Here is a 14,934-nt window from a genome sequence, read left to right as displayed (position 1 = left end):
AAACCTGCAGTTTGAGCTCAGCGGGGTGACTTGGTGCAAGCTAGAGAAGGATGATCTGGCTCTCACTACACACTACGTCTGCAGGTTTGCACATCTTTTCCCCAGATTGTCACAAATCAGGCCATTCACAGATAGCCACCATGAGCAGGTTGATGCTTTGAGCAGCTTGCTGTGCCACACCACGGGCAGGATCAGAGGCACTCAGCAAAAGAACTATCTTGCAGGAGCGCCTGAATTCAAACACATCTAATCAGCAGTTCAGGCAGGGCTGCGTTCTCCACCTGACCAGAAGTGTTTGTAGACAAAAACAATATGCTAGTGTTTCCCTGACATTCATGCTAATAAACTGTGGAAGGAAATCAGCATTAGGAAGCAAAACAACATATAATTGCCATAGACGAGTACTGCAAAACAGCCAATTTGTCTGTGTTTCAAATGAAAAATTACGATTACTCTGCCTTCATTTGCCATCTTCTGTATCAGAACCTGTTATTAATCATATTCCCAGTCCAGACTCCAGGAATAATACAGTTTAATACCCAGCAGGAAGTAGGTATGTTAACATAATAACCGAATTGTATATATTTTGGATGATTAATTACTTTCTTTCAAGGGAGAAAGGTTATGGAGCCATCATGAATCATTGACAAAAAACTCAATTTTAAACAGAGTTAGGCACCACCATGGAAAGAGTCACTCAAGTGAAAAAAGATAGTCATTGGATGCAACAGTGTACATTAAATGACAATTGGAGAAGTTTCTTATTAAAAAAACATAACAAAACCAAGCCACAAACCCAATACAAATTACAAATCAATTAACTCTTACTCTCAAGCACATGAAAATTAAGGCTTTCTTGACACCATATTGTGAGATACTGGCAGGGGTTCTTCTATTCTGTATAAGCAAATCCTTCAAGCCCTGACTCATTACACTGGCCAGGTTCAGACCTCCAAATCACCTTCAACAATAGTAATAAAAATGCTTGAGAATGACACCTAATCCCAATAGGATTAATTATTAATTGAGGGGAAAATCCTAATCCTGTCTGGAAAAATTATCAATGGTCAGTTCTCTTGTACCTCAGTGTCAGGGGCCTCTCCATCCCATTGCCAAAGAACCTTGTTCATCAATGTACTTCTGAACACTCAATCTGTGGCTGCTCCTTCACCTGAATCTGGGATTGACCTACACTGATGCAGAGCATGGCAGGCAGCTGCCTGCCTTCTCACTCTGCCCACACAGAGCAGCACAGCAAGTTCCATGAAGAAAAGAAAAGTCTACTATAAAAAAGTTAGGCTCTGTGCTGCCATGGACTCGCATCACTGAACCACCTGCGACTGTCAAACTCTGAGAGAGCAAAAGACAGGAGAGACAGTTTAGAGAGAGATACATAAAACTAGGGTGTCATGATTCAAACCTGGCGACACTCCAGTATCGGGAGTCTTGCCATTTAGAATTTGCTGAGCCAGATTTCTCAAAAGAGATCAGCTCCCATCTAAGCATCTAAACAGCAAGTTCATTACTGAAAATGCCACCACGCTCAACAACTGTCAGCATGCTTCCCAGAGGGCTCGATCTGCTGACTGCTTCTGGAAGCCTCGCTGGGAGAAGCCCTCCCAGAAACACTGACTGACCAGTGGGAGTGGGACCGGCTAGAAGATACTACAGCAGTACAAGTGGCTCATTTCCCTACAGACTCTTCTGAAACTGCCCGATAAAATGCAAGTATCTACAACTACTTTCTCAGAATAAAACTAAACTGCTTGCGGTTGATTGCCAAGTATGTTGAAGGAAGTGTCTATGGAGAATGAATGAAAGCAAAGACATTTTCAGGGCATCAGTGTTTCTTAGACTCATCAGTAATTTGTTTTCACGCAGCTTTTACTCTCTTCGTTGATACCAGTTGTGCCTTTCCTGTACTTTTTTCAGGAAGCAAAGATTTGTGCATTGGTTGTCTCCTGGCTGCTCTTGTTTATAACATGCTGCCATAATTCCAGATTCGTGCTTCTAATTCTACTGTTCTTGTTAGAAAAGGTGTTACTTTTTGACAAGAGATGATCATTTTCTCTCTGGGGTGCTCCTGCAAAGCAAAAAAACAGATGCTGTGAGGCTCACAGTGTTGCTTCTGAACAATGGGAAGAGGTCATCCAAGCACACTCCAATTTACTCAGACTGTGCCAATCTGGCAACACTCTTACATCTCAGAGATGCTGTTACTTAAAGGTTTGCCATAATGCACTTGAAAGGGAATTTTTTTTTTTCCAGACAATTAAAGAAGAAAGACTGGAAAAATACTGCCATTTCTATAGACAAAAGCAGACTTCATACACTGTTTCCCAAGTTATATGACACTTTTAAAAATAAACAATGCAGAAGGACATTGTGATTATTACTGCCAAACAGTAATGTCTGAGAACAGTGTAGAATGGGGAGACCAGCAGAACTGTCAAGTGTAAGGGCAGGATCTGACCTTCAGGATGCTGAAGGTAATTTAAAAGAGGAAGACCTGTGTCATATTTATGCTGGATTTGTTCTAAGAGACCTGTTTTCCTCAATATCTTTTTCCATCTTCCACTGCAAAACAAAGGCAAAAGCTACAATGCATTTAGGGGTTTGGAGGAGGGAGGTGGGTTTTGTGGCTTTGGTCTGTTGGTTGGGTATTTTGCAGCACTCTCAATGACATTGTTTGGTAGACTGATCAGTTATAGATCAGCCCAGTTTGATCATCAGTTTCCCATAAAGGTTTGAGATAGCCCACTGCAAGAGGAGCTACAGGAGAGCTCCTGCTGCAGTAACTAGAGCAAGTAGAGAGGCACAAAGCTGCAGGCCTCTCCAGCCCCTTCAGAAACCGAAGAATTAACCATTTTACTGCCCCTTCCCAAGGCTTTTGATAGTCTTCGACAACATGAACTCCAGCCTAACAGCTGTGGTTCCAATAGGTTATGTCCTATTTGGAAAGCACGACTGTTCCCAGTCTATCATTGATGGTGGTGACAGCTCACATCAAAGACCAGCAGTTTCACATCAGGACTGGATATAGTTGTAATATAGATGGAGATAGTAGCAGCCCACAGATCATGAGTGAGTATGAAAAGCACATATACTGTCTTGTAGTAGGCTTCATAATGCTTCCCTTTCTTCTCACTCTGTTTCTTCTCACCCAGGAGATAAATTCATGTTTTATGAAGATATTTCTATGCTACAGAGATAACATAACTACAGAGTAGAATAGTCAGAAGAGGCCAAAAATTCAAAGAACCATGAAGACTTGGTTCTCTTCTTTTCTAGGACCTATGGAAGCAAAATCCTGGAGCGTTTGTTTTGACTTCAACACCTCTACTATCAGTGGCAAAGACCTTTCTCCCAGCAGTTTCAGCAGTAGGAGGTAATTGAAGGACATAATATAGCACAGTGTTTTCAAGGAAAACTTGTTTTCAGATACCTGCTGGGCACCATAAATGCATTCGTTCTCGTTATGCTGACACAGTCAGTCAAGCACAGACTTCCAACAGCTCACTGACAGGTGCTGAGGATGCATTTATCATCTTTAAATATAACTCACTAGTGAACATTTCTGGTTTGCTGCAGTGCCAGAAGAATTTGCTTTGGAGTGTCCACTCGGTGCCAGATTACACAGTTCATTACCGGCATGTAGGAAATAGAAACAAGCAAAGAAAAATCATTTGTGTAGATTGTTTTTCATTACAGTGAAAACATGATTCTCCGTGGCAGCTTCAAGTCAAATACTACTTCAATAATCATGGAAAAACTAAAGATGGGTAAATATTTGCAGCCTTTTAGTTCTGTTGCACAGCACAAGTAATTGACCTCCACAAGAAAATCAGGTGGGTGCTTGCAGTGCCAGGTGCAAGTAAAATATATTGAAGACATTCCAGTCTGACCAGCTCTTGAAGACCTCATTCATACTGCGCCAGAGATCCGTTGTGGTGGAGCTCTGGAATGTGTCCGGAACTATTTTGGAGACTTCATCTAGGCAGTATGTGTGTCATTCTTTACCAAAGGAAAGGAGAGGTGGCTGCATGTTTCCTATTGCTCTGAAAACCTTCCAGCTTCTCTTGCATCAGTAGAGGCCTCAGCACAAACATAGCTTTGTGGCCTTGTCACTTATGTGAGTTCCCTCCTTTGAGGACTTAGAGGAGGACATGAAGGAATCTTCTAGTGACAAGCCCCTACACCATAAAGTGACACTATAGTGTATCACTTTACTGTATCAAGGCATAGCCATCAAAACTGAGGAATTTCTGTTATTTTGCTCAGACTTTCACTATCTAACCTACAATCCTTGAGTACAACTTTCTGATGTCTTTCAGACTCACAAATACATTCTAAAAAAACCCCTTTTTCTGTTTTGTAGCATCTAAAGATAAATAATTTTTCATGTAAAAGTCAAGTACTAGGCCTTCCTCATGTGTTTTAGATGAATGGAAATTTTTCAGACAATAATGCTTTTTGTTTCCTGTGCAGATGACGTAGATGTTATGGCAGACTGCAATCTAAGCCACTTGCAGTATCCATTTAATGCTTTAATTTTTTCCATTATATGTAATTTGGGACTCCTAGGCAGGGAAGTAGGGAGTGCATGGACAACCAACATAGCTAAAAGCTTTGCAATTAGTCCAGTACGTAGTTCAGTGCAATTAACATTAGAATGAGTTTGGATTTATAGTTTTTTAAGCCAGTTTCTGAAACAGCATGTATTACTTCACTTTCAAAATAATTTACGCATTACAATAGTTCCAAAATTCCCATTGCAATGGGGAAACTCTGAAGTAGGTTTCTTTCCACCAGCATCAGTGGAATTATAGTTGCCCTGACACTGCCACAGAAAGTGTGGGGAGAAGAATGATTTTCTATTTGAAACCAAGGACAAGTTATGAGGCCCTTTCTCCCTCTAAAAGCCTCAGGGAATTAAGTTTTACAAGAGAGCTGAAGTAATAAAATAGAAACTTGTTAATCCCCAAACCCACCACCCTGTGCCACATATAAAGATAAAAGTCTTAAGAAGAAAAGATGTTAACACATGCCAAGGTGAAACACAGATACACATCTGGGCACTCCCGCCTGAGGTTTCCTTCGAAATGGCTCTGCATCCAGGATGCTGGCCACTGCTGGCAAGATAGCAAAGCTCCCTGTACAACATGTTGGAAAATTAAGTCCCTAAACAGGACTGTAGATTCTTCCACAGGAGCTCCACACTTTCTAAACTCACATAGAAATGATCAGACCATCCTTTTTCTCTTACTGAGGCTAATCAGTCCTACTAAGAGTAACAAAAGTTATCAGCAAAACCTCTAAAAGTAATGTTAGATACTGTTTAAATATTCTGCATGATGGGGGGGATCACAGTTTCACTAAATGTCATGGCCCTGTTAGAAAAATGAAGCAATACACAAAAATACAACACTCACACTGCCTGCTGCAATAGCTCGTTAAAGAATGTGCTGTGCCCTTATTCTGAGCCTAGAATGGGATCCATGTTTGTATAAACTGCCTTTTTTCTAACTTGTCATAATGTCTGTTATTCTTTTTGCAATAAAATTGATCATTTAGCTGCAGCTGATGCTCTGCTTTTATGTCCTGTCCCCTGGCTGCTTCAGCCTTCTCTTTTCCCCACAGAGCATCCTTAATTAAATTACCCTGCAAAGGGATGGGGAGGCAGAGTCAGTGCACAGCTTGCATTCAAGCAAGAAGGAAGCCAGAAACAAAGACTGGGTTGTCTGGGGAATGGTGCAACCCCCATGCAGTAGGCATGGGTCTTCCTGTGGGAGAAGACAGCCTACAGCCACAGAGTACCTGGCTATAACTAACCTGGGAGCAGGACTAGGCCTAAGACATCCAGACAAAATCAAATCACTATTTGCTTATCTGAAGCATTTTCTCCATATACAAGCAATGCAGTATTTAATCCATTTATTGGTTTATTTAACATGTTATTGCTGCTGGTAGTTAACATACAAGCTAGTGGTTCTCCGACAATTGAGGAGTCAATTGCTAAACCTATTTCTCCTTCTTTTTTCCTACTACATGTGCAAAGGTCAGACATAAAGTGTGGAAGGGAAAGCTAGTGTAGCTGTGTCACTTTTCTGTAGTTTATTCCTAGTGGGTGCTCTGGACATCACGGCTGGAAAGAGAGCTCTGGCAAAGCTCAGAAACAATCAGCAATGTTTGAAGCATTTTGTTGGTACAACAGTAACACGTAAAGCCACTGTCCTTTAAATCTGCAGTACTATCACAGGTAGAGCACCCAGCATCACCTTTGGTAACCTGTCTCCAGTTAATAGCACACGAAGCTCTATGGCCCAAACAGCAGTTATGTACAAGAGTGTCCTTTACCCATAACCAGGTCTGCGAAGCTTTAGCTTAACCACTACAATCGCAGTACCTACAACGTGGGGCAGTGACTGGCTACAGTCCAAGCAAGTACCAAGTGAGTTCTAATGCTCAGCCACAATTGCCATAATTCCTAATTTGCTCTTTTGACTGCTGTACTTCCATTTTTTTATTATTACTTAGTAAAAAAAAGTGTTAATGAGCCTTATAAATGGATTTGGAAATGAAGAGCTGAATCACCTCTTTAGATAAAACAAACACACTATGTGTTGGATTGGAGAGTCTTCTGGCACTCAGCTTCACCCCTTGTTCCCTACCAATCACATGGTGCCCTTATTCCTGTGATGGGGAGAGTGTAAGAACCGGCAGGAGAGCCTTGTCAGCCTCACCGCTTCTGTGGCAAGAGCCCACCACTTAGAGCTCTAGTTAATTCTGAAAGAACTTGTGCAATCTTTCCCATTATTTAGGAAATGGCCTCACGAATATGTCAGGTGTCTACTTCAAGAGAGACAGTGGTTACCAAATAGCAGAACATCAGTCTCAGGAAATAACACACATAATGAAAAATAAAAATCCTTGGAAAATAATTTTTTCCGACTTAGTAAGGACCTGCTGGGAAAAGGCAGCTAATCAGGGTGACTGTTAGCATAAACAAGTTCAAGTCTGCTAGTTCAATCCATTTATTGGGCTTCTGGATGCAAAGCTGAACTGATTTGCATTGATTTGCATCAACTTAAACTTCTTGAGTATTCCCCAGATTAAAACAGGAAGTTCAGTCCTATGACTTAAAATATCCTCTCCTACTCTCCAATAACTCTGCCCTTGCAAAGAATAGCACTGTATTGCTTGACCTTTAGTGGGAAGCTTCTCAGAATGGGACAGCTATGTAGATTTAAAAGGTTTCTGAATGAAATCAATCAGCATGAAGGAGATAAATGAGAATGAACTCATCAGCTTAATCAAAATAATAATTTAGCGACATTACAACTCAGACAGAAATCAACACCCAATATGTGAAGCAGTATATAATTAGACCTACTTCCAAGTAATATTGATGTTTCTAACAATCCAGTTAAAATAACTGCTTAGTCATTTATGCATGTAAATATAATGGTTCTATTCTCATTAATGAATTTTGAGAGGAAATCACAAAATATGTTAAAATGAATGACATACAAAGTAAAATATATAGCACTGATTGCACATTTACCAGCCTACATCAGAGCAGACATATGGCTTCAACCAAGCTAGGTCAACTCTTGCACACCTCAGCATCAGACCTTTAGGACTCTTGCCTAACCTAGGAAAATGAAAGGAGTTTAGCCTTCGTTTGCACTGAGTGGAGTCTGAACTACCTGTTAATGGTTTAAGATTCCTGATGAATTCTGAATAGGGTCAGGATTTCATATCAAACAATCCCTTGCCGGTTTTCAGGGAAAACGGGATTTAATCTACAGAATATGACGTTTACAAAGGGTGTTCTAAAAAGCAATAAAAGAAATCCTGCATATTTTTAAAGGGAAAAATAGAGGAGAAATAAATTAGTCAGACCTAAGATGACTTCACCATACATGTAAAATAAACTTCACAATCTGATCATCATATAAGATTCATCACAATGAGGAAAAAAAAAACACCCACAAAAATAATTAAGCCAATGTGCATATCAGATTCTGAATCAAGCAATTTTGCTGGACTAAGCCTAGAATCGAAATTATCTTGTCTGTGCATGACTAAAGGTTACTGCTCTCACAATTCAAATGGAAAAATGCATTCATCAAAAACGTATCTATTAGCTTCACAATAGTAAGCACTCTGTGAATCCAAAGAAGTTTCTTAGGAATAGGTAATACTGAAGGCTTACCCAGAACTAGATAGCTGCCAATTTTCAGAAACAATTACTCAATTTGCTAGCAAACATTTCTTTCTTCAGTGCTTTGTAAGGAGAGGCTTGGTTGTAAGCACACACTAATGTCTATGTTTGCAACTCTATATACTTAGGTATTTTTAATTTTTCTGGTAACTTAATAGAATTTCAGAGATTCTATTAAGTATTTTATATAGAAACCCATTGTAAGTCAATCTCCAACATAATGTACTATTATTTCATACACATATTTTTCTACAGCTCAAAACCATTTCAGTAAAGCTCTAAAAGCACTGGCAATGACAATACACTGTGTTGTGCATCACCATGGTGATGCTTCAAAAACTAGCTTTGATTTGGGGTCAGAAAGATCAAACATTACAATAGATTGAAAGTACAGAGTTCATCTTGATACAACCTAAAACTATCAAGCTCTATCATGTTCTCAGTTTTTCAGATCTGCACAGAAAGCAAGATTCAGACAAGAAGAATGCTTGATAGATGCTAAAGGAATTCAGACCTTCAGCAAACAGGACACATTCTGAAAGTCTAGGAGTAGAGTTAAGGTCCAGTTTCCCATTTTGAGCCAACCTATATCAAAAAGCAGGATTATACTTCAAAAGAAGAAATTCTTATGGATCATCTGTTGCTTCATGTATCTCTTAACCCTTCACTTAATCCTTAAACTATCCAGATGGACTACAGCAAGTGGTGACAGTAAAATCTGTCCTACAGCTAAGTAAACTGAGATAACTGAGGTCAAACATTTCTTTCAAGACAGTGAAACCTGGAAGAGAACTTTGATTCATAAACCCGTAAGTTCCCCGTGGCGAGGACTGCCCTGAGCCCTGGGGAACTGACACACTGCAAGTGGGTAACTCGCAGAGATGCTATATCTACAGAGCTGGCACAGCACTCTCACTAGCTTCATGCTGTGTTTTGGCTAATAAACCCGACCCTGGGCTAGGATAGCTCGATCACCTGGCATTCAGGCAGCTTCATGTCCTGCAGCTCAGAAGAGCGTGGTGGAAATGATCCTGTTGAAGGGTTAACCTAAACAGAGATACGGCACATCCACCTGCTCCTGTTGAAGTTGTTATGTTTTCAGTCCAGCATCCAGAATCCCACACTTGTACAAGTAGGATAGCGTTGGGATTGGATCTTCTGTAGGGCTGCCCTGCTCAACACACAGTCTCAGCAACAAAGACAAGCCTTTATCCCTTAATTTCAATAAGCCTCCAGCCTGCACATGGTTTATCAGACAACACGGTAAAGTTTCCAAAGGATGTTCTTTCAGGGGGTACAGTCTCTGCCCACAATTCAAACAGCAAAAGCAAGTAGTGTACTGTCACCCACCTTGGGGTCAAATTAGGCATCTCAATTTGAGGAGTGTTCATGATACATGTTTTCACTCACTATAAATCCATACAGGAGTATGATTTAGTCAGCTCTCCTGTGCTGGTATTTCTAGTCTCATTAGCTGTAACTCAAAATTGGTGATTCATTGGCTTTACTACAGATCTATAGTGTACCTCAAGAAAGCTACTTAGCCTTTGTTTGCTTCTCCATCTATAAAAGAGGGTTAAAGATTTTACACATCTTTGAAAAGTGCTTTCGGAATTATAGGTGGGAAAAGCTATTAAGTGTTGGTAATAAGCAAGATATTTTGGGAGAGGGCTGTGAAATGGTGCTTGCTTTGGATGGGAAAGTCATCTTCCTACCTTAGAAAATAACGTTATATTTGAAACTTTTGTTGATCAGGGTTTTTTTTGTGGTTTTTTTTTTGTTTTTTTGTTTTTTTTTTGAAGCAGGTTTGGACCCAAAATAAAACACAGGGTTTGTTGATCAGGAGCAGTCTTGGTTTGCACAGTTTGCTGAGCATCATTTCCTTTCAGTCACACTGTTGAGCCTCTCCACCTGGTGAAATGGAAGAGTGATGACTTTAGCTGCTGCAGCACAGGAAATCTGGGCTCTTTCTAACATTCACGATTTGATGGAGAACAATTACACCATTATTATCACAAGTTGCTTATCTGGCTACCTTCCAGAGTAATTGAGGGAAACACAACATAAAAAACTAGTGTATCTTGCAGACCTCTACATTAAGGAATTAATTTAATCTTGCTGCCTGATTAGCTAAGCAATTATATGGTAACACATCATACTATTAGAGGACTGCCAAGTTACTTGTATGACTGAAATGACATGAAGCCCGATGTTCTGTGCGCACACTGACTGCAGCACCATCATTTAGCAGCTATGTTTTCATTCTCTTCACCTACTCTTGTCACCTCTTGACTCAGTCCTCTCTTGATAGGCCCTGGCTGTTGTAAACAGCCCTGGTGTGGCCTTGGCAGAGCCTGATGTGGCTTCTGGTCCGTTGAGTGCACTCTCCAGAACAGATTCCAGACTGAATGCTTCTGCAATTCATCCCTCCAAATTCCAAGACACACAGAGATCTCCCCCAGGTTTTCAGCTGCCCGGTTAATCTCAGCCCTAGAAAGGCGTAACAGCAAGAAAGGAGGTGTTTTAGTAGAGAGCGTTAGTTGAGAAATTTTGTATGTTGTTTTTTTGTGGGTTGTTTTTTTAATCACAGATACATTCTAAAAAGGAAAGTACAAAAAAAAGATCCTGTTGGTGATGTCAGGGTTGGTGGAAGAAATCCACAGATTGATTTCTTCTTTCCTCATCACCTCTCAGGGTAACTTCACCCCTTGATTCAAAGAAACAGTCATCATTTCAAGTTTAGCAAAATTCCTTCGTGCCTTCTCTCTCCATGGCCATGGACTGGTCTCTCTTCATGGGAAGAATCCCTCTTCAAAACCTCTTCTGATTCTTCACTGCCACCAGGGCACCAAACAGCAACGTGCCCCAGGTTTAAGAGGCTGTTGTTCTGTGAAGACAGGCTGGTAAGCAAGGAGTCACTGGCAGAAGTTTCTCTCTAGTTAGTCACATAAGTTATTTTTAAGCACTTTTCCAGAACTGGCAACCTGCTGAGGTCATTTTTGTCATCACAGGGTACAAAAGTACAGGCAGCACAGAAAATGGAGGAAGGGTACAAAAAATTGATGTGGACAAGACAATGAGTCATCATTTGACAGTTATATCCCACTTGTGCATTCTTTTATGGATGCTAAAATTTTACAAATGGCAAATACATGAAGTGAGAAGAATCCTCTATGTTCATTTGGTACTGGGGTAGCCACCCTTAGAGAGCTAGTGCAAGTTTTCATCAGTGCAAGATTAAAATCAAACACTATAGACAAAGAAACAAATAATCTCCAAGGGGTACAAGGGAGAATTATTCAGTAATATTTAACTTCAGATTGAGGGTGATTCAGATCCAGAAGATGTAAAAGAATGATGTCAATTTCCTGGAAAAAAGCATCACATTACAATAACCATTGGTTCTTCCAAAAGCTTATAAAGTTTCTCATGAGTGTATTCCTTTATAAATACAAAACTAACTAAGATGACAAGAATTTCCTTCTGCAGTATGTAAAGCTAGTTTTAAGAGCACCTTCCAGGCTACATTCTCATCCAGGTACATCAGGTGAGACATGAAACATCTCATCCAGACAAAGAGATGATTTATTCATTAATACTCTGTAAGACTATGACTTCATGGAAAAACTAGGAGTTAATATGAGCTTTGCTGTGAAGAGAATTGCAGGATCAGACACAGCTTGTTTTCTCCCTCAAGATATTTTAGGTGCACAGAATATCAATACATAAACCACTTCTTTGCCTTACTTATTCCATTATAAATGAGTGGCTGACTGATTTCTGACAGGACAGGAAAGCTGACAAATCCGTTACAGAAAACATTTCTATGTAAAGCCAAAAGGGAAAGAAAGAAAAACCTATTAGTGAGAAATCCTTGAAAATAAATGTTAGGGTCCAAAGTAAAGCCATGTAAAGTCTAGTTATTTCCAATGAAAGTTGTTGTGCTGGTCCACAGATTTTGCTAACTGCACTCAGGCTACTAGCTCTCTCTGCTTCTTGGTTTACTGAGTGTTAAAACCCAAGAGATTTTACAAAACTTGAGTTCTAACATCAAACATCAGAAGATGGTCCATGCAATTTTAATCAGGATACAGCTGATGAAACAGAAACAAAATTTAAAAACAATAAACATCAATCCATGTTAGGTGAGCATCTGCTCATTTTAAACATTAAGAGAAGTCCAAGAAATTATAATTCCATAATTATTATTTTTGAAGGGAAAAAAGAAGAAAAGTCAGGTTAAAACTAACAGCCAGATACACCAGCCTCAGCCTGATACTTCGCACTTTGTTAATAAAGCAGCTGGAAAGCCCATCTAAATGCATGGTAAAGATTTCTTCTGCTTTGCTTTCACTCAGCAGTCCAAAGCAGACAAATTTTTTTTTAATTTTGAAAGTGTTCAATTAAAATACTTTGCTCATTACTACATGAAGTTCTTTCTGTTCTAGGAGATTGGGGTTTTGTCTTCAAGTCACTGTATTTAAATATTTTCAGCTAAAGGCAGATTATCTGATAATGAATGAGTCACCTCTAGGTCATTAACAACTATATCTCGTAAAGTTCGCGTGTAACTGCAACTGAATTTTAAAGGAAATTGATGTTTTTCTCCTTCATCTTCTGGGCCTCGTGGTAACAAGGGTGTACATGTACTAAGCCAGGACCTCAACAGATAAAACACAGTGTGAAAGTGGCAGCTGCCTTCCATAGACGCTGGAGTCAAAAGCCTGAAAGTACAGCCAGGCTCCTGAGGCTCAGACACTACCAGATAATTAGTCTTTCATTAAAGTTCAGGATCCACATATTGAAACAATTCTCTGAAGCAGCTGGCCAGCAAGAAACTGCCCCACATCCCCATCTTAAAGCAGCAGGTTGAAAGTAACTCAGCACTATAAACAGCCCAGAGCACACATTATAAAGCCAGATTGTTTTTTTAAATAAGAATAACATTTCATATGAATGAGGAAGCAACTAAGTTCATTTTACAATGGTGGACAAGTATTGTTCCTTTTTTTACAGAGCCCCAAACACTGCTATAAAGTACTTGCTCACCAATATAATTATTTTTATCTTACATGCTTTAAGAAATGTGCAAAAAGTCACCAAATTCTTCTGAGGTACAATGAGGTACAATCTGCCTAAAAACACACAGTAGTCTTACATTATAGTTTAAGAAAGAAAGTGAAGAAGAAATCTGAATCCGTTTGAAATCAGAGGACCAATCTGTTAATCAGACTTCTTCCATAGTCACACAAAAAAAAACCCAGTATTCATTACAGGCTATTCATCTAGTTGCCAAGGACCTTAACCTTTGAGCATGGAAATGTGCAACCTTAAGGCAGATACGGGGATGGTAATGTTACAAATCTGTAATATTTATGAAACGTACAACTATATGTTTAGAAGAGGAAAATATTTGGCAGTCTTCCATGATCTCCAACAAATTTCCAGAAAGTTGAAGAACTTCCCTACTGGACATTCTTGTACCCAACTAATATACAAATGCTCCAACTGCAGAAGAAAAATATAAGGTTGGTACCTGGTAGTCTACAGCAGGAAATAACAAGCTAGATAAAGTGGGGATTTTTAATTATCATTAAGTATTTTTCCTCATAATAAAGGTTCCTTCCTTCATTTGGGGCATTTCTATCTACAAAGATAAAAGCATGCAATACAAGTCCTAATTCGTGAGCACATATGGTTGCTGCCTCAGAAATTCGGCTGTTGATAACAACAACTTAAAAGTAATGTAGGATTCAAAGGAAATTATTCCAAATTTTATCATCAGTCACTTCCATTTAGAAGATTTCAGGAAATTATTTTTAAGCAATTTCTAAGCTCCAGTGGCTTATGCAAGAGCTCCTGTTGCTAGCTAGAAAAATGGTTTCCATCTAGGCTAACATTTTACATAATTTAGAAAAAAAATCTATTGCCAAGCATGACTATACAGCTTAGAATTTCAGTTTGATTGATATTACTCACTGATTATCTCCTCATTCCTCTAAATAAAGATCTGAAAAGTTCCAAGGTTTTTTAAGCATCTCTTGCAGTATATGCTGAGTTTGCCACAAGGTCAGGCCCTAATTGGCCTGTTTAACAACTCCTACCGAGGCAAATGTTAGCATGTGCTTCAAGGGTCACATTTTTATATCTGTTCCATTGTAAAAGGGAAACTGAAATGAGTTAAATTTTCCCTGGCACAGTTCCAGGCTGACAGTGGTGCTCAACACAGAGCAGTTCAAAGGAGCAGGCAGGAGAGCATGGCTGGGCACATGGAAGCTGGGCACAGACAAAGCTGCACCTCTGCGAAGGCAGTCCTGCACCTGCACCCTCCGATGCCTGGGGAGAACAACCTATTCCAAGGGAAATAGCTGTAAGAGAATGGGGTATCATCAGCTCAAGACTATTTCTTTCCAATCTCACATGTGTAAAGTTGCTTGTGGGTGGCTCAGAAAATGTATTAAGTTATTGATCTGTGGTCTATCAGCTCCTAAAAATTAGTGCCTGCCAATGGCATGTGAGAAAGTCTATTCAGGTATCACAGCTGGATGACACTGTCACTAATGGCAAAAGATGGCTGACCTGGTTCATAATTAACAGTTTCTATTAGCTTCATCATATCCAGCACTGATGGAGATTTTGCACTGGAGTGACAGTGACCCAATTCAAAATGACACCGATAAGGCATTTTTCAGATCTTGTTGAATGTC

General features: G+C 39.7%; 1 protein-coding gene across 1 annotated transcript in view; it reads left to right on the top strand.

Moving 5' to 3' along the window:
- Positions 1 to 2,428: 2,428 nt before the first annotated feature.
- Positions 2,429 to 14,934, top strand: part of FAM210B (family with sequence similarity 210 member B) — a 32,774-nt gene continuing 20,268 nt past the window's right edge. Inside the window, exons 1-2 of the mRNA XM_026862315.1 lie at positions 2,429 to 2,489; positions 3,292 to 3,388. Of these exons, the coding sequence (XP_026718116.1) occupies positions 2,429 to 2,489; positions 3,292 to 3,388 (158 nt within the window). The remainder of the gene's footprint in view (positions 2,490 to 3,291; positions 3,389 to 14,934) is intronic.

This window comes from Athene cunicularia, assembly GCF_003259725.1.
Source record: "Athene cunicularia isolate RWA chromosome 20 unlocalized genomic scaffold, athCun1 chr20_part1, whole genome shotgun sequence".
In the NCBI taxonomy this organism is placed as follows: domain Eukaryota; kingdom Metazoa; phylum Chordata; class Aves; order Strigiformes; family Strigidae; genus Athene; species Athene cunicularia.
This window is presented reverse-complemented; position numbering and strand designations above follow the sequence as displayed.